Source organism: Agrilus planipennis, unplaced genomic scaffold (assembly GCF_000699045.2).
Source record: "Agrilus planipennis isolate EAB-ADULT unplaced genomic scaffold, Apla_2.0 scaffold54, whole genome shotgun sequence".
Lineage (NCBI taxonomy): Eukaryota > Metazoa > Arthropoda > Insecta > Coleoptera > Buprestidae > Agrilus > Agrilus planipennis.
Genome location: NW_020439000.1, coordinates 873,598 through 893,206, shown reverse-complemented (window position 1 = coordinate 893,206; position 19,609 = coordinate 873,598). Strand labels below are relative to the sequence as shown.

Sequence of the window (19,609 nt, the reverse complement as noted above, 5' to 3'; positions counted from 1 at the left end):
AAATTAACTTTTAACTTAGAGAATCTAATAATTGTTTAGGTTTAAGTTAAAATTGTATCTATTATTACTTATAATATGCGACTTGTAATAGGGGAGAAATTCAAAACACCAGTGTCCACCAATTCTCGTACGTCTGTAATTTATTAAGATTTATTTGATATGTTCGTCAATTCGGATTTTTAGAGCTTGCTCCGTTTGACCAATGTAAACAAAACTGCAATGTTTACAATTAATTTGTCATTTCTTTTCTTGGAGAATGGCAATTTCTTCTTTCCTATTGACTGAAAGTGAATCTAACATGCATTTATTTAATTAGGATTTAAATTATATTTCGTTATCTTTTGGAAACTTGTATCACCCAATGGATTAGGGAGAAATCTTCAGCTGTTAGCAGTTTCGTATCTCCTACATATATTTTGTCTTTACCTTATCAAAATCTAATCTACTCATGTGTAAAATTGATCTAAGTATTTGCAATACGCTTTAAATTACGTAGGCGTTTTGTTAAGCCTGCTAAGCCCTCTGATGAAAGTATTAAACAGAATTATTGTGCAATCGATAAATCAAAGACAGCAACGCAACGGCGAGCCTTTCTCGTTTAACTGGAACAGTTGATTGGCAGTTAAAAGCTTAAATTAAGGTGCTTGAGTAACTAATTACATTTAGAAGCTGTTACTCGTTGTCGCTCAAAAGGCTGAGGACTATCGCGAGTGAATTAGGTAGGCAGGTACATGTTCATTTTTGTCAGGCTCCCAAAGTCGGGCATTGCGATTGTTGCCTTGGCTTTCAGTAAAAGAAATGAAATAAAAAATACCCTGGACAGGAAAAACAGTTAGGGGAATGTAGGATGCTAAAGAAGATATGATTCCAGGACATATTCAAGTTATGAAGGAGTAGTTAGTAGTAGTAGACATATTAGAAGCAGAAACAGGAATTAAGAGGAGTAGATATAGACCTATAGGTACTAGATTACCGTTCGCAAATAGTTAAGGATGTGGGACGTTCTAGTTTTGGGGAAATGCGAAGATTAGCTTAGGATAGAAAGGAGTGGATGTTTGTGTCCAATCAGTCTTAGGACTGACGACCTTATGATGATGATAATGGTAAAAACTGGTACTCTGACTTTCTCCTTTGCTATGGTGACAAAAAATTTCTAATGGCGTTAAAATTCTTAGAACCTTTTCCGTTAAGAATACGTAAACATTCAAGGCTGAGGGTTGAAATGGTCATAGAATTAGGTAAAAAATGTTATTTTGTTGGGCTTAAAGAACGTATTTCTGTATTCTTCATAACTGAAACAGGAGAAAATCGGAATATTTGAAAATAAACGTGATATTCAATTTTAATGATCCCGACAGAACTTTCGTCCCTGAACACCTTCCGTATTTGCATCTCTGATTGATAGATATTTGTAGAAGTGATGTAAACGTCTAAAATTGATCGTTGCACTTGCGTAATATATACACATGTATGCAAACTAGAACGGAAACTATTTTTCCAAGATCGAGTTGCATTTGCGTAAAAGTATATGAAGTAATTATCTTAAAAGCTTGTATCATAAGGCAGTTCCTCCATTAACAGGCAATTTGGTTTAATTAAGGTTAGCACTGCTTCCGGGAGAATAATTAGTTTTTCCCTCTAGCCTGTAGGTCGGTGGTGGTGGTTGTTGGTACTGCGACGATTAAAAAAAAAAAACGTAAATTAACTTTTAACTAAATGCAATCCAAAATAAAAAAAAAAAAAACGGGTAGATAACTCTTAATTTTCTTATTATTAAAATGATATTAATTATAAAAACAACTTGAAGAACAATTTCAAACGGTTTATAGGTATGGCCCTCGACGCAAGAAAAAGTTGGTTTTTAGGTTTGTTTTTCTTTTTTTCATACTGAGTTTACGATAACCATAAAATATGATGATGATAATGATGAAAGTTCGTGAATTTTTATTAAGATTTTTGTAGATATGGTATGAAGGAAGACAGTAATTATAAGATTACTTAAACAGGCCAGTCCCCAATAGTAATAACAACGAAAAGGGGGTTGTCTATTTCATCAACATAAAAACATTATTAGCTTCTATTTATATAAGTTAGATTCCTGACCGTTACTATTTAATTATGTAGTTTTTTCCAGAGTGGCAGTCAAATAATTACACATGTTTTAATTGTGTAATTATTTGACTGCCACCCTCGAAAAAAGTACATAATTATCTATTGTTATTACATGTAGGTACCTAGTTTTCCTTTAGACATTTTCCGTGGCTGTTGTATTCGGATTTTCCTTTCCTCTTTTTTTGGTTCTGTCGAAAGCGATTTTAAATCAACCTCTTTCGAGCACACAGCTGAAAAATGATAATAAAAAGCTCCTGGGTACATGAATACCTACTATGTAAATGGACATGTAGGTACTTATTTACATAAATGCAAATATGCGAGGTAGAGTTACGTTCTCTCGAAAAAACGACCGACAAAACTACGTATATGCATTTCACCGATTGTTCGTCGTTAAGTAATAAACGTTGGAAGTTGCGGTAGTTGTTTTCGACGNAAAAAACTGGTAGATAACTCTTAATTTTCTTATTATTAAAATGATATTAATTATAAAAACAACTTGAAGAACAATTTCAAACGGTTTATAGGTATGGCCCTCGACGCAAGAAAAAGTTGGTTTTTAGGTTTGTTTTTCTTTTTTTCATACTGAGTTTACGATAACCATAAAATATGATGATGATAATGATGAAAGTTCGTGAATTTTTATTAAGATTTTTGTAGATATGGTATGAAGGAAGACAGTAATTATAAGATTACTTAAACAGGCCAGTCCCCAATAGTAATAGCAACGAAAAGGGGGTTGTCTATTTCATCAACATAAAAACATTATTAGCTTCTATTTATATAAGTTAGATTCCTGACCGTTACTATTTAATTATGTAGTTTTTTCCAGAGTGGCAGTCAAATAATTACACATGTTTTAATTGTGTAATTATTTGACTGCCACCCTCGAAAAAAGTACATAATTATCTATTGTTATTACATGTAGGTACCTAGTTTTCCTTTAGACATTTTCCGTGGCTGTTGTATTCGGATTTTCCTTTCCTCTTTTTTTGGTTCTGTCGAAAGCGATTTTAAATCAACCTCTTTCGAGCACACAGCTGAAAAATGATAATAAAAAGCTCCTGGGTACATGAATACCTACTATGTAAATGGACATGTAGGTACTTATTTACATAAATGCAAATATGCGAGGTAGAGTTACGTTCTCTCGAAAAAACGACCGACAAAACTACGTATATGCATTTCACCGATTGTTCGTCGTTAAGTAATAAACGTTGGAAGTTGCGGTAGTTGTTTTCGACGTCGCGTCGCGATGCCCAGCACAACGACGACGACGACGACGACGCTAAGGGAAAGTTGACAATTAAAACATTCTTTCACGCGAATACACGAGCGATTTGAATTCCGCGGATTTGTAGGGATGTACCCGTTGTAGTGGTTCGGTATTTCGATTGTGAAACGCGGACGAAAACCTTGACCTTTCTTACTCGCTCAGCTCATACTTGCGAGCAGACAAAGGTATAGTTAGTTCACAATATCATGAGTCTTCCCATATATAGTCCAGTCAAATGAGGGAAATGGCTAAAGAGTACCTTATAATTGAGAAAATGATTGAAACACGGGTCATTTTATCGGAAAATTCGTGAAGAGCGAATATGTAAATGAAAATTATTTTCCCGGTATAGGGGGGTGGGGAACGGGGAACATACATGACTTTTAGTTAATTGAATGTATCTCATTACTGTTAATAGATACAAAAAAAAATGTAAAATGCGAATTTGTCCCGTTTAGGCTGCTGCAAATTTTGATGTAAAAAGTAACACATTTGGACAATTTTTAACGGAGTTATAGCGGTTTAAACATTTAATTGTTTAAAAAATAATAAAATAACAGACAAAAAAAATTGTTTTCTCTGAAAAGATTAAGATAAGTTACGAATTGATTAAACTATCAATTTTAAATTTTTAATAATTATTTTGAATTTTTTAAAAATTTCCGTGAATTTTGAGGTCTCTTTGCCATTGCTACCGATTTGTAACCACCATAGTGTGCAAAGGGAGACTAAAGGGCACTTATTATAATTGCTAGAGCGTTGACTGGACTGTAATCCACATGTTTCTCCATACAAACTGTAAAAATCAAGGAACGGGCAAAGTTTGGTCACTGTCCAACCCAAGATGAAGGTTCATGGGATTCTGAACTACCTCTACTACTTAATTCTCATTCTCATCCCTCAAACACGTTAATACCACCGTGGAATAAATATTTTTTGTACTATCATGTATCACCTACCAATTATTTAAACAATGGAAATGACTTACATTGAAGGTGGCTAATCTGATTGAAGATTAATACTATCTTCAGAAATTGTATACGTTTTAGAAACTTTTAAGCCCGAAAACGAAGGATAGTTGTACCCATTAGTAGGTCTATGGGGCATATTATTATTATTATTAAAAAAAACGAAATTTGCCAAAATTATCTTATAAGGAAATTTGCTTAAAATTTATGTATTTAAGGTACGACTTTAAAAAAAAACACCGATCTTCAGTAAAATGCCACCATCACTTTTATTTTATTGCAATTGGGATGTTGTTTTGTGATTACTAAATTGAGTTTTTATTCTGTAATTTTTTATTCTCAATCATTGTTTATGTTAAATAAACGTAAGGTTTATTAATACTGATTTCTTCTTAGGGCAACAAAGATTAATTCGCCAACAATCTAGTCCGTCGTCCACTCTAGGGTTTACACCAAATTTAATTCCAAAAAGTAAGTGGTGAAATTATTCTATTAAACAAGGTTATTGTATTCGAATTCTTCTATAAAGACACGATCTCGTGAACAGCCTCAATTTGCTGAGAATTTCACGAATATTTTCAGAACTCATCAAGCAAAATGATTTATTAGACTTGAAATATAAAAAAACGGACATACAGACATGCAAGAGATCCTATGAGGGTTTTGTTTTTCATTCGAACGTACGGAACCCTAAACCAAGAACCCATTTAACATTGTAGTTGGAAAAAAAAGACATGTTCTCCCATACATTCAAACTGCAAATGTAATTTTTTACGTACAATATTGTTTTGTTGAAAGATTTACCACGTTATATTCAGACCATATTATGTCGAAACTGCCAGATATGGATCGCGATTTCGATCTTTTTGGATCTCATCAGCGCGTCGCAGGCAGCTCCGACAGAACNAAACAGCGTTTTACAAATAGAAATATTTGTATCATTTGAAAATTAGTACCAAATCGGACAAACAATACCACAAATCTACGTTACAACTTGACAATCAATATAAAGCGCCTGATAGTTTAGATCAGTATCATAATCTAAAAGATATAAACAATTCATTTGATACGTCACACGGTACAGTTTGCAAAACTTATTTTTAAATGTCCTATTGGCCCCCCGAAAAATGACCCCCATAGAAATTCATGTGTTTACTGAATTTCAACTTAATCGGCGCAATAGATTCGGAACAAATTGACTGTGAAAGACGGACAGACGGGCACACAATTGATCCTATAAGGAACGAAATATTTGCACCCCTTTGGTAAAGTCCATGATGATAATAGGTTGTTGCAGACTTGCAGGTTCAGGTCGAAGAGGACGAAAGAGGATTCGAATCACTACTGGCTTCCAGTAGCTCCAGTCAGGCAGAAGCCGATCCCGACTCTCCTAGGGAAGAAGGAGGTGACGATCGGGAAACCTGGGCTTCGAACGCGGATTTTTTACTTTCCATAATCGGCTTTGCAGTTGATTTGGCCAACGTATGGAGATTTCCTTATCTCTGCTACAAAAACGGTGGTGGTAAGAAAAGCCTGTGTATACGTATTGAATTTACTTTTAGAAAAAGGAATTTCACAAATTCGTCCTTTGAAACTCAATAAATAAATTTGAGACATATTTTATTAAATGCTTATTGTTTATTTGCGTTACGTAAATAGAAATTGCAAGAGAGTTTTGAGTAAAACTTAATGAAAATGAAAATTTTCTGTATTCGAAAAGGCAGGTAGGTAAGTGGGTATGTAATTCCATAAAATTAACAAAGAACATTAATTGGTAACAACTAGGGTTGGACGATCATTAAATTTAACAATCAATCACCGATTTTAAATCAATTATTTCGATACTTAATTGAAATAACCGATTATTTTAATTAATCGGGATAAGTGACTAATCAAAGTTCATTAGGGAAATAATAATTTCAAAATAAGGCAGTTTCTGCGTAAAATTAATCGCCGCTAGGTTTTATTGGAGTAATCGTAAGAATCGAACAAATCGTTTGCGATTAATCGATTACACTGGTCAACACCATTTTTGTTTCCTTATTTTTTTTACTTTTATTGGGTATTTCTATAGTCCTGATTATGAAAAGAATATTGGATGATTACTAACAGCTTTACTTTTTGAAATATAAAATTTTACTGTTTCGGCTAAGTAATACAAAAAAAATACTATACATGTAAGCAAAATTTCTATTCTACACTATGAGATGATCTTTTAGACGATTTTCTTAAATGAACGACATCAGGTTGATCTCGTTGCAAACTCCAACAGTAGTCGGCCATGATATGGGAGTCCCACCTTCCTTGATAACGTTCTTCCATTGTCCGTATATCCTGATGAAAACTTTCACCCCGCTTTTCACTAAAATCACCCAGATTTTGTGGGAATAGATCTAAATGTGAGTGTAGGAAGTGAATTTTAATGNCGTTCAAACGTGTCTAAGGGCTAAACAGTCAATAGAGCGTCTTATAGTTTAGAGTGTCTGTAAATGTAATGTGCCTGATAATTTAGAGCAATTTCATAATCAGAAAGATATCAACAATCTGTTTGCATAGTAATGGAATTTTATGTTAAAATATAATTCTTTTAGTATGTCAACAGAGTTAGACAAATCGGGACTGTATACCTTCAAACGGGTTACAGTGCTTAACAGTCAATAGAGTGCCTGATAGATTAGATCGTTTGTTAATGTAAAGTGCCTGATAATTTAGAGACTTCCTATCATAATTGGAAAAATTTATTTGAATAGTAATAAAATTTTACTTTAAAATACAATTTTCTCGGGGTTTGTTCTTCTATGGATGGTTTCATGAATAGGAATAGTTGTACCATCAAGAATCCTCCATGGCATGCGTCACAAATGTACTTCAGATCTAAGAATCAGTAGAGAATCTGATCCCTTACAACGTCCCTTGATTTAGAGCACCTTTCGAGAATTTTGTCAAAAAGGAGAAGTCCTCCGACATACAATTAGATAGAATATGTTTTAACAGCTTTTACAATTGAAGAGTATCATTTAATCAATCTATGCACCTTAATGACCGAATCTTGCTGGATCCATTTCAAGACTTTTATATAGGTATATGATAATGAAATTTAATCCTTTTTTAACTAGATGTATAAAAACGTACTTAAAGTAGTTCTTTTGCTCTTTGCTGTTGCTTAATTTTATTTAACAGAAGTCTCTGATTTAGTTGCCTCGTTGTTATCAGGACAGACTAACTGAAATGTATATGCATACATATATCGATAACTCAAGTCGCTTAACTTGCATTCATGGTTACGTCCGAAAGGACCATTTGAGTGAAAAGATAACGACGATATTCAGTCACCATTGTATACGTGGGAACGGATTTCCTATCCTAGAATTATTTACGTCTATATACGAACATTTTTTGTGTCGGTATCGTCTAACACTTACCTATTGATATTTATTAAATATTTAGTAGATCGATACCTACCGCTGCGGTTTTATTCAAAAAAATGAAATGCTAAAATTCCTACAGACTTTGAATTATTTTATGGGATTTAAAAATATTCGGCAAAGTTCGTGAACCTTTTGTTAATTTTCTATTGATCTACGTTTAAAAAGTGGACATTAAGTATTGATAATACCAGGTCTTCTTTTTTGAGATAAAGACTATGATAAATGTGCTTTTCAACATAATTAATGGAAGAGTGTTAACGAATTGTCAAGTAATTGTACACACAATTTATTTAAATTATTACTTATGTTATTCCTTGTACTCAGCGATAGTAAAGAGGAAGTTTTACTTCCAGGTGCGTTCCTTATTCCGTATATTTTAATGTTAGTGTTCGGTGCAGTTCCTTTATTCTATATGGAATTAATTTTGGGCCAGTTTAGTCGTCAAGGTCCTATCAGTGTGTGGCGCATCTGTCCATTATTCAAGGGTGACGTCAGGACGTTTGATTATTTGATTTGCATTTTGATTACGTTCTGTTCCAGGTGTCGGATTTTGTGCTGTACTCGTAGCATTTTACGTCTCGTTCTATTATAACGTTATAATTGGTAAGTTTCAATTTAAATAATATAGCAATAAAGTTTCATATTAAAATAAAATGCGTGATTTCTCTAAACAGCGTTTTAAAAATAGAAATATTTGTATCATTTGAAAATTAGTACCAAATCGGACAAACAATACCACAAATCTACGTTACAACTTGACAATCAATATAAAGCGCCTGATAGTTTAGATCAGTATCATAATCTAAAAGATATAAACAATTCATTTGAATAGTAATGGAATTCTACGTTAAAATACAATTCTTTCGGATTTGGTGCTCTAAAGAATATTTCCTAATTGGAAGTATTTATGCCATTAAGAAGAAGTTTGTATACTAGAGTTTCAAATTGGGAAGATATACCTTCAAATGTGCCTCAGAACTTAACAGTCAATAGAGCGTCTGATATTTTAGAGCGTCTGTAAATGAAAAGTGCCTGATAATTTAGAGCAATTTCATAATTAGAAAGACATCAACAATCCATTTCAATAGTAACGGAAGTGTACGTTAAAATACAATTTTTTTAGTATGTTATCAGAATTGGTGCTCTAAAGAATGTTTTCTAATTGGTACTATTTATACTAAAAATAAAATCATTTTGAAGCTCATATATTAGAACTTCAAGTCGGGAAGATATACCTTCAAACGTGCCTCAGAAGTTAATGGTCAATAGAGCGTCTGACAGTTTAGAGCGTTTGTGAATGTCTGATAATTTAGAGCAATTTCATAATTGGAAAGATATATCAACAATTCGTTTGGATAGTTATGAAATTTTGTGTTAAAATACAATTGTTTTAGTATGCCAACAAAATTAGTGCTTGACAGACAATAGTGCGCCTGATATTTTACAGCTTTTGTAAATGTAAAGTGTCTGATAATTTAACGCAGTTTCAGAGAATTCTATGTTAAAATAAAATTTTATTGTTATCAGAGTTGATGCTCTAAAGAATGCCTCATAATTAAGAATATTTATATGATAAATAAAATCGTTTTGAAGTTTATATATTAGAGCTGTAATAGGGAAGGTATAGGTACGTTCAAACGTGTCTAAGGGCTAAACAGTCAATAGAGCGTCTTATAGTTTAGAGTGTCTGTAAATGTAATGTGCCTGATAATTTAGAGCAATTTCATAATCAGAAAGATATCAACAATCTGTTTGCATAGTAATGGAATTTTATGTTAAAATATAATTCTTTTAGTATGTCAACAGAGTTAGACAAATCGGGACTGTATACCTTCAAACGGGTTACAGTGCTTAACAGTCAATAGAGTGCCTGATAGATTAGATCGTTTGTTAATGTAAAGTGCCTGATAATTTAGAGACTTCCTATCATAATTGGAAAAATCCAACCGATCGATTTGAATAGTAATAAAATTTTACTTTAAAATACAATTTTCTCGGGGTTTGTTCTTCTATGGAGGGTTTCATGAATAGGAATAGTTGTACCATCAAGAATCCTCCATGGCATGCGTCACAAATGTACTTCAGATCTAAGAATCAGTAGAGAATCTGATCCCTTACAACGTCCCTTGATTTAGAGCACCTTTCGAGAATTTTGTCAAAAAGGAGAAGTCCTCCGACATACAATTAGATAGAATATGTTTTAACAGCTTTTACAATTGAAGAGTATCATTTAATCAATCTATGCACCTTAATGACCGAATCTTGCTGGATCCATTTCAAGACTTTTATATAGGTATATGATAATGAAATTTAATCCTTTTTTAACTAGATGTATAAAAACGTACTTAAAGTAGTTCTTTTGCTCTTTGCTGTTGCTTAATTTTATTTAACAGAAGTCTCTGATTTAGTTGCCTCGTTGTTATCAGGACAGAGTAACTTTTAAATAAGCTTAGAGGACATTAGGCAGTATCTGTTTTGTACCGTTCTCTTTTTGTTTATTAACAGGATTAGTGACTTAGCTAAAACCTTATTAGTCATACATATTTGTATTTAAATAAAGGAACTAACTTTGAGAAAAGTTCCAGCAACTCACTGCTCTAATTCGTTAGTACGTAATAGTAAAATGATCACCGTGCATGTAAAGTTCGAATAAAAAATTAAACGCATGGAAAATTTTTTCGGAAGATAAGTTCCAATTCAGCCTGTTTTGAGAATTTTTGAGAGAAATTGTTAGAAAATGTAGTGGAGTGTTTCCATGGTCAAAATAAAAATCCTTTTTGAAAAATCAAATGTAGTCGAGGAAAAAGTACCTACAGAAATTTTTATGCAGTAAATGGGATCGAGATGCTGCTTACAAACATGAACATAAAAGATGTGATTGTGAACATAAAAGATCAATTCAAAGATCAATTCATCTTCGAAAATGTATCGATGCATAAGAAAAATGCATTGCAAAGTTGTTACAAAAAAAAAATTGTAACTCTGTCAATAATGATAGAAATAAGTTCAATTTTGTTATAATTTTGTTTTGGGGGTCGCAGAATATACAGTCAGTGAGGCCTTCCGAGGTACCTGGGGCCCAGGGCGACCATCATGCCCGTCGTATCCAGGAGTTACGTTTTAAAATCATTAAAAATTAATCGAAACCATTTACTCGGGGGTTTTGAGGGTCGCTGAACACGAATATGCAGTCAGCGAGGGCTTCCGAGGTACCTGGGGCCCAGGGCGACCATCATGCACATCGTATCCAGGAGTTACGTTTTAAAATCATTAAAAATTAATCGAAACCATTTACTCGGGGGTTTTGAGGGTCGCTGGACATAAATATGTAGTCGACGAAACCCCAGTAGCAAAATTAGACTTACTTCTATCATTATTGAACTAGGTGCAAATCTTTTTTTATAATATCTTTGCAATGTATCTATAAGATTGCATTTTTCTTATGAACCGATACATTTTTGAAGATAAATTCATCTCTGATCAAATGCAGAAAACCACGTCTCGATTCGACTTACAATACGACTTTAGTTCTTCGACTATTGGTTGTGTACCAATTTATATTTGTTCGGTTATACGTAGCATGGTCACTATACTTCTTGGCGTCCAGTATAAAAGTGGAACTACCATGGTTACATTGTAACAATGTTTGGAATACGGACCTGTGTTGGGAAAGTATGTTGCCGGAAAACAGAAACAACCAAACTGCCGTCCCTATAATTAATAATATATCAACGGTGTCAATCGTCAATACGCATACGCCAGCTTCTGAATTTTTTCAGTAAGTGTGGATTTTTTTTTACCAATTTGAGGCTAACGTAAATGTCGTTTTAGTCGCGCTGTTCTTGAGATGCAATGGAGCGACGGACTTCACGCAATGGGTTATCCCAAATGGCAACTTGTTCTTTGTTTGTTAATTGTATATACCATGTTGTACATTTCGTTGTTTAAAGGGGTCAAGTCATCAGGTAATAATACAAATGTAGCCCATAATATTTTATTTAATCTCGCGTATATTTAGAAATATAAGACTGCGAAGTGTATCGCATAATATTGGAGTAGATAAAGAGAAGGTTGAGGGTTATATTTTAATAAATATGAATAGTAACTTTTTATTACAAAAATTACGATTTCTTGATAAGTAAAGTACTTTTATATTTGAAAGGGATAATATAGAATATTATTCAATTAATTCCTTTTTTATAGGTAAAGTTGTTTGGGTAACAGCAACTATGCCCTACGTTGTACTTAGTATTTTATTAGTAAGGGGTTTGATGTTACCCGGAGCCGTGAAGGGTATCACTTATTATCTTAAGCCTGAGTTATCAAAATTGAGAGAAGCTCAAGTAAGTTTCACATATTTCCTTAACCTACTAATTATAAAATAGATCTCGAAATGCTAATAATTAATTATTAAGACGAAAGGTGGTGTTATTGATAGGGCTTGATATTTAAATTTTTCTAGGTTTGGGTTGACGCAGCTGTTCAAATATTTTATTCTGTGGGTGCAGGGTTTGGAGTTCACTTATCTTATGCAAGCTACAATACATTTCATAATAATTGCTTTAGGTAATTAAAAACAAGTGCAATTAACAGTAAAATGAAAAACGTTAATGATTTGTTTTAAGTTTTCGATAATATTTAATTGCACTTGGACAAAAGTTCTGTTTTCAATTAAAGTCTTTGTTTTTTATAATGCAAATTATTAGTTATCAATGGTAAGGTGTATGGTGTCATCAAAATATGTTTTTAGGGATTGTATTGTAACTACAATTGTTAATTCGTTTACAAGTTTCTTTTCTGGTTTTGTAATATTCACATATTTGGGATTTATGTCTCATAAGCAAGGGGTTCCAATCAGCACCGTTGCTACCGAAGGTATATATGATCGTATTCGAAGGTCGAAAATCAGGAAAAATATTGTTACCGTCTTGTTTGTTTGTTTCCAGGACCTGGCTTAGTATTTCAGGTTTATCCTGAAGCAGTAGCCACTTTACCAGGATCACATTTGTGGTCTATGTTATTTTTCTTCATGCTCATTATGCTTGGATTAGATTCAGCCGTAAGTTATCGTCATTTTTTTTTTGATAGTTCTAAAAAAATTTGGCGATTTATGAGCGGGATTAATAGTTGAATCTTTCGTTCTTTGCAATTTTCTGTTTACGTAAGAAACATTAAAGAGTATGGTATGAAAATAAATAAATGTAAAACGAAAATATTGGTAAGGAAGGGAAAAAATAACGAGAAAAGAGATAGCGTAGGGTCTGGTTGTGTTTAAGAAGCGTTCGAAAAGTGGTTTTAGAGGATACGGTGAATAGAGAGGATTAGAAGTGAGAGGTATTAGAAAGAATAGGAGAATAGATGACTCTACAGAAGTCAATCAAAAATAGGCGAGATAGGACACCTTCTCAGACATGAAGGTCTAGTCAAAGACATATTAGAGGCAGAAACAGGAGAGGTAGAGGTAGATTAGATTACTGTTCGCAAACAGTTAAGGATTTGGGTTGTTCTAGTTTTAGGGAAATGCGAAGATTAGCTCAGAATAGGAAAGAGTGAAGGTGCGTGTCCAACCAGTCTTAAGACTGACGACCTTATGATGATGAAGATGAATATCATCAGCCAGTCTATCATGATCATCATCATCATAAATATAATTATAAAAACAACCCACATCTTTAACTATCAGTGACCAAGTAATCTAATTTAGGTCTACTACTACTCCTCTTAACATCTGTTTCTGCCTCTAATATGTTTCTGACTAGACCTTCATGCCTAAGAAGGTGTCCTACCTTCATATCTTGTATATTTTTTATTGATTTCTATAGAGTCCTGTGTTAGAAGCCTTCGAAATGTGGTGTTATAGGCGAATGATGAGGATAACGTGAGTAGAAAAGGTTAGAAATGAGGAGGTATTAGAAAGACTAGGAGAACAGAGGACTCTATGGAAGTCAGTAAAAAATAGGCGAGATAGGTTGGAAGGACACCTTCTCAGGCATGAGGGTCTACTCAGAGACACATTAGAGGCAGAAACAGGAGTTAAGAGTAGTATAGGTAGACCTAGATTAGATTACTGTTTGCAAATAGTCAAGGAAGTGGGTTGTTCTATAGTAGTTTTAGGGAAATGCGAAGTTTAGCTCAGGATAGGAAAGAGTGGAGGTACGTGTCCAACCAGTCTTAGGACTGACGACCTTATGATGATGTGGTAATTTATAGTGTTTTCTATTCAAAAACAATTGTCAATAGAAAAGGCCCACATACATCAGATACCAAAATTTTTGACCTTTACTTGATTTTGATTGGTAAAAGTATGATTTGGACTGAAAAGACAAGGTTTCAATGAACTGTTAGGTCAAGACGTTTCGCCGGTAAGTGCGGCTGGCATCTTCAGTGGTACTACATTGAGAACATCTGGGCCTAACAGTTCATTTATTAGGCTACGGTTTTTTAGCCTGAATCATGATGACCGTGAAAGCATCGGTGTATTGATTTTAATTATTAATATTTCCTGTTGTTTTTTAGATGGGAGGTTTAGAATGTGTAATCACAGGCTTGATGGACGAATTTTCCCGATTTTTCAAAGAAAGGCCTCATTCAAGGGAATTTTTTACTTTGGGGGTTATCATTTTGTCGTTTTCAGTATCCCTGATTAATGTGACGCCGGTAAGTAATGTATTCCTCGTTTAAAAATTTAAAGCAGGTTTTCACTGAATGATTGAAGTAGTTATTTATAGTATTGGTCTTAAATTATTTAATGTTCTCTATTTTGCTCGTGTTTTTTGAAGGGTGGAATTTATATGTTCCATTTATTTGATACTTATTCCGCGGGAATTTCCCTCCTTTGCTCGGCATTATTCGAGGCAATAGCCGTGTCCTGGTTTTATGGTGAGCAGTAAATCGCCTAATCGGTTGTAAAATAAACACATTCGGGACTATAACGCTTATACATTTTTTTAGGTCTGGATAAATTCTCGCAAGACGCTTACGCCATGCTGGGACGACGGCCCGGGTGCTATTGGAGAATTTGTTGGAAAATTATAAGTCCTTCTTTCATCATCGTAAGTTCTGTTTTTTATTTACCTACAATAATTTTTTGAACAAAAATATTTTCCGATTTTCGGGGATTNAAACAATAGGGGTTGTCCATTCAGAATTTCACCTTGTTGGATCCCTCTCTACCCCTTCGTCACACTTTCAGAAATTCCCCTAACAAATATTACGTCACAGAAGCTCACCCCCTCTATAAACGATCGAATTTTTCTCTTCGAGAGGTGCTTCTTAGAGAAGTTTTGAAGTTTAACAAAAAATAAAACATGCTTATTTACAGGCTTTTAAGTACTTAAGAATTATTTTCAATCGTAAAGAAAAATTTTAAGAAGTTAAGAATACAATTGAACTAAAATTGATGAACTGCAAACGTCGCATTTTCTTAGTCCTTCTTTACCTCACCTACCCCCTTATTTGCTAACGTATTTTATGAACAGCCCTTAATAGCCATTATTTATAAAACATTTCAGTGAATTTTACACTTTTTAAGTTACTCAAAACGACGTACTATGGTGAGGGTGTCGTTAAATTGACTTGACTTTTTAATAACTCAATAAAATTCAATTCATTTTTGCTGCTGTTATAATATTCACGTGTAATTCATTTTATGGTATTTTGAAAGCTTGTTGTAAAATCTAAGGTCTATCAAGTTAAGTACATATGGTCGTAAATGCTAAGCTGACTTGACCATATTTGACATTTATTTTTCTCTAATGAAACCCATTTTGTATTTAATAATTTTAAAATTTTTTTTGTTATGTGTCTGACTTGTAATGTCACCTAAAATTTATGACTTACTTAATAAAAGTCAGTCCTGTTTAACGTTGGGTTTACCATCTTGAATTTGTACCACAATGGGGTTATTTCTTTATTAAAGGGCGTCGTAATATTTGGCTTGCTGTACCACGAACCTTTGCAGTATAACGAGTACCTTTATCCCAGCTGGGCAGAATGGGTTGGGTGGTCACTGGCATTATCGTCCATTTTAATGATACCGTTGGTTGCGATTATTCAGATCATTAAAACGCCTGGTACTTTAAAAGAGGTAAGTAATTATTTTTAACTTGTTTGGTTAGGGGCCTAGTGGTAGCCATTAGAAGACTTTTTTGATTTATTTCATCAACGAAAACTTCGTCTCGTTCATTTATTTACTTACTTTAAATAATAACAGTTTAGAAGTACGGTCCTGCCTGAAAAAATAAGAAAAGTAAAAACTAAATCCCCAATGATGATATTAATATTTTTTTCAATTAAAAACAGCTAAAAGGCATGAAGCTCACCCCCTCTATAAACGATCGAATTTTTCTCTTCGAGAGGTGCTTCTTAGAGAAGTTTTGAAGTTTAACAAAAAATAAAACATGCTTATTTACAGGCTTTTAAGTACTTAAGAATGACATTTTATCGTAATCAAAAATTTGAAGAACTTCTAAGTTAAGAAAAAAAAAATTAAATTGAACTGCGAACATCACATTCCCCGCTTGACATATCTCGTCACCCTAATTAAAATCCTTCCTCCTTCTTGTTTGCTAACGTAACTTATCAACTGCACCATAAGTGAATTACCCTTACAGATGCAGGTATAAGTAACAACTACAAGTGTTCAATTCCTTCAAATTCGAAATTTTGAGTTTTTTCAATACTGTGATGTCAAAGGAAAATGCTATAATATAATAATTTATTTCTTTGCATGCCTTATAGGTTTTTGGAAATTGCTTTTTTTCATTTAGTTTTTGAGATATATAATATCTTTCCTAATATCTCTATCAGCTCTTTTCGTCACTCAGAGAGAATGTGGTAAATAAATACATTCATTTGAATTTCAAAAACTGTTTATATTATTATAGGGGTAAAGTAGCAACAATGGGAAAAGGGCCCAAATCATCCACATAAGGGACAGGTAAATACTTGATAATGTTTGATTGCTTACCTCATGAAAGCAGGCATCAATATTTAGAGGNGTAATACTAAATAGGCAATAATGACGTCATTGTTTGGTTAGGGAGATTTATGACAGACTGATTATTAATGTCCCTGTCCTGATATGTTAGATGTTAGAATTAAGTGAGGACGTCTTTGTGTCATCATACATGATGACCTTGAATTTTTAGTATGTTGTAGAGGTGAAAATGCTGATCATTTTTATATGTATATGTTGGGCGCGGAGATCATAATGAACCATACTTTTCTGACATTATTCCAACACATCAGCCCGCTTCAGGCGGTCAGAGGCATTTAAAGAACTCCAGTCTGTCATAAATCTACCTAATTACCTTACAATAATGTCACTAATGCATATACATCTCCAAACCTAACCTAACCAAACAATAGCGTCACCAATGCATATACATCAGGCGATCGTACTAGAACCGCGTAAACTCAAATAACTCTGATTCTAAGTTTACGAACGAGTTTTATTCATTTAATTCATAGAAAGCATTAGTTTTATATGTTTTCTGGTACAATATCGGAATTTCATGGAATTCCTAGGAAATGTATACATTTCCCAGGATATTTGTGTATTAAAAAATCTTTGAAACAATATATTATAGATTTGAAAAAATAACTTCGGAATACATATACATTTCCTAAGAATTTCTAGATTTCATACATTTCCAGTGACATATATATTGAATGGGAAAATTTGAATTAAACTAGATATAAACTAAGTAAAGGGTGCTTTTCGGGTAACCTAAAAAGAGATCTCGTCAAGCTATAATTGACAAGAAAATGTTCCAAAAAAATTGATTAGTAAAAAACGATAATCATTCAGATTTAGATTTTAAAAATTATCGTTAAGATTTAATAAAATTTGAAACACTCGATAGAAAAATTAATAGTTTTGTTGAATTGTCAAAATGTCCATATTGTACCTACATACTGTATATAAGCCATGGTTGGTTATGGCAAGTAGGTAAATGGAAAATTTTAACGCTTGGTATCAAAATATGTTATGATAAAAAGTATTTTTGCAAAACGTAGGCTATTAAATATATTAATTGTAAAGTAGCAAATAATACAAAAAAATTGTTGATTATTAGCTAGTCCATTAGTTCCTTTTTTGAAAATATTTATTGGTGACAGTTTTGATAAATACGTTTGTAACGTTTTACACTGCTGACAATTTTTATATAATACAATTATTAGTTTTTGTACTTAAATTTGATACGCAATTTTTTCTATTATTAGCAACCCTGTTCCTCTAAGACAATTGAGTCCATTTTCCCTCAATTTGTTAAGTTCAAACTTAATCGAATAGGTAGGTACCTATATTGTGCGAGTAAATCGTGTATTTATTGTATATTTGAGAATAGGTGTTAGCGAATATATGTATGTATGTAACTACAACATAATAATATTGAATGTCATACTTAATTTTTTATGGCATACGATGTCTTTGTTAATAAGCAATGCAATAAGGAATCTGAATTAAAGATACCAACAAAACTGTTTTAAAAAATGCAAATAGTTGGAAATGTGGTTCTTATTTGAAAATGATATAACATTTGCATTATGTATATTGACACTTTAAGATGAACAGCTTTGAACTTTATGGAAATTTGGGATACATAATTTCTGATTTAGTTTTGAATGGGGTAGTGGTGAATTTTCACTCCAGTGTAGTATTTTTCACAATACTGGATTTTGTATTTCCGCTGATTAAACATGAGAAAAATGTCCACAGAATATGGGAAATTATAGAAAAAGTGTAAATAACTCGTTGTATTACAAAAAAGTTGGTGTATCTTGGGCAATAGAAAATTTATGGTTGTATTGGTGCGTAAAATATTTTTGTAAATAAATAAGTTAAGCCTTTGGAAAAGCAGTAGGTGCTTACTATCCTTTATGATTTGTTAACTATCAGGTGTTTAATTATTATATACCTGATGATTTTTCTAAATATTTTTAAAGGATACGCACTACTAAATTTTGGCACATTATCCTTCACAAAATATTTTAAGCCTTTGGCAAAGCAGTAGGTGCTTACTATCCTTTATGATTTGTTAACTATCAGGTGTTTAATTATTATATACCTGATGATTTTTCTAAATATTTTTAAAGGATACGCACTACTAATTTTTGGCACATTATCCTTCACAAAATCTTTTAAGCCTTTGGAAAAGCAGTAGGTGTTTACTATCATTTTTGATTTGTTAACTATCAGGTGTTTAATTATTATATACCTGATGATTTTTCTAAATATTTTTAAAGGATACACACTGCTAATTTTTGGGACGTTAAAGGATAAAAATGAAAAGTTGACGTAGGGTCCAAAACGTGTTATAATTGTAATTTAAGATTGTAAATAATAACGTAAAAAGTATTTACAAAACATTTTCGATTATGATTGCCTTCCATAGTTGAAAATGTTCTCAAATAGAAACAATAATTTATCGTTGTTGTAGATGGCCAATGTGGCGATTTGTGCTGTTCACTATTTTGTATTTAAATACAACAAAAGTCATAAGTATATCATGTAAATTATTATGATAATAATAAAGCCTGTCACATTTATTTCAGGAATATTATTGTTCATATCCTTATGGGTGTGTATAGTAAATAGTGACAAGCAAAACTGATCTTTGTCTTGCAGTATTAGTCTTGGTCTTGTTAGTATAAAGACAGACTTGAGAAAATTCTCGAATTATTACTTTCGGTGGATTTATGAGTTAAATTATTTGAACATTCTTTTCCCCGGAGAAAACAGTTTTTCAGTATTCCAAATTTTCAATTTGTTTTACTAGACTTTAACACTAAATATTGTAACTTATTTCTTTGTTAACTTA

The 19,609-nt window shown here is 32.7% G+C and overlaps 1 protein-coding gene across 1 annotated transcript in view; it reads left to right on the top strand.

Annotated features, from left to right (window-relative positions):
- LOC108734365 (sodium-dependent noradrenaline transporter-like) overlaps positions 1–19,242 on the top strand; it is a 24,943-nt gene extending 5,701 nt beyond the window's left edge. The window contains exons 2-16 of the mRNA XM_025975866.1: positions 4,753–4,827; positions 5,654–5,878; positions 8,138–8,269; positions 8,325–8,387; positions 11,364–11,562; positions 11,616–11,749; positions 11,988–12,127; positions 12,247–12,350; positions 12,535–12,659; positions 12,731–12,843; positions 14,301–14,441; positions 14,564–14,663; positions 14,736–14,836; positions 15,703–15,870; positions 18,012–19,242. Of these exons, the coding sequence (XP_025831651.1) occupies positions 4,753–4,827; positions 5,654–5,878; positions 8,138–8,269; positions 8,325–8,387; positions 11,364–11,562; positions 11,616–11,749; positions 11,988–12,127; positions 12,247–12,350; positions 12,535–12,659; positions 12,731–12,843; positions 14,301–14,441; positions 14,564–14,663; positions 14,736–14,836; positions 15,703–15,870; positions 18,012–18,143 (1,952 nt within the window). The 3' untranslated portion in view covers positions 18,144–19,242. The remainder of the gene's footprint in view (positions 1–4,752; positions 4,828–5,653; positions 5,879–8,137; positions 8,270–8,324; positions 8,388–11,363; positions 11,563–11,615; positions 11,750–11,987; positions 12,128–12,246; positions 12,351–12,534; positions 12,660–12,730; positions 12,844–14,300; positions 14,442–14,563; positions 14,664–14,735; positions 14,837–15,702; positions 15,871–18,011) is intronic.
- Positions 19,243–19,609: the final 367 nt, after the last annotated feature.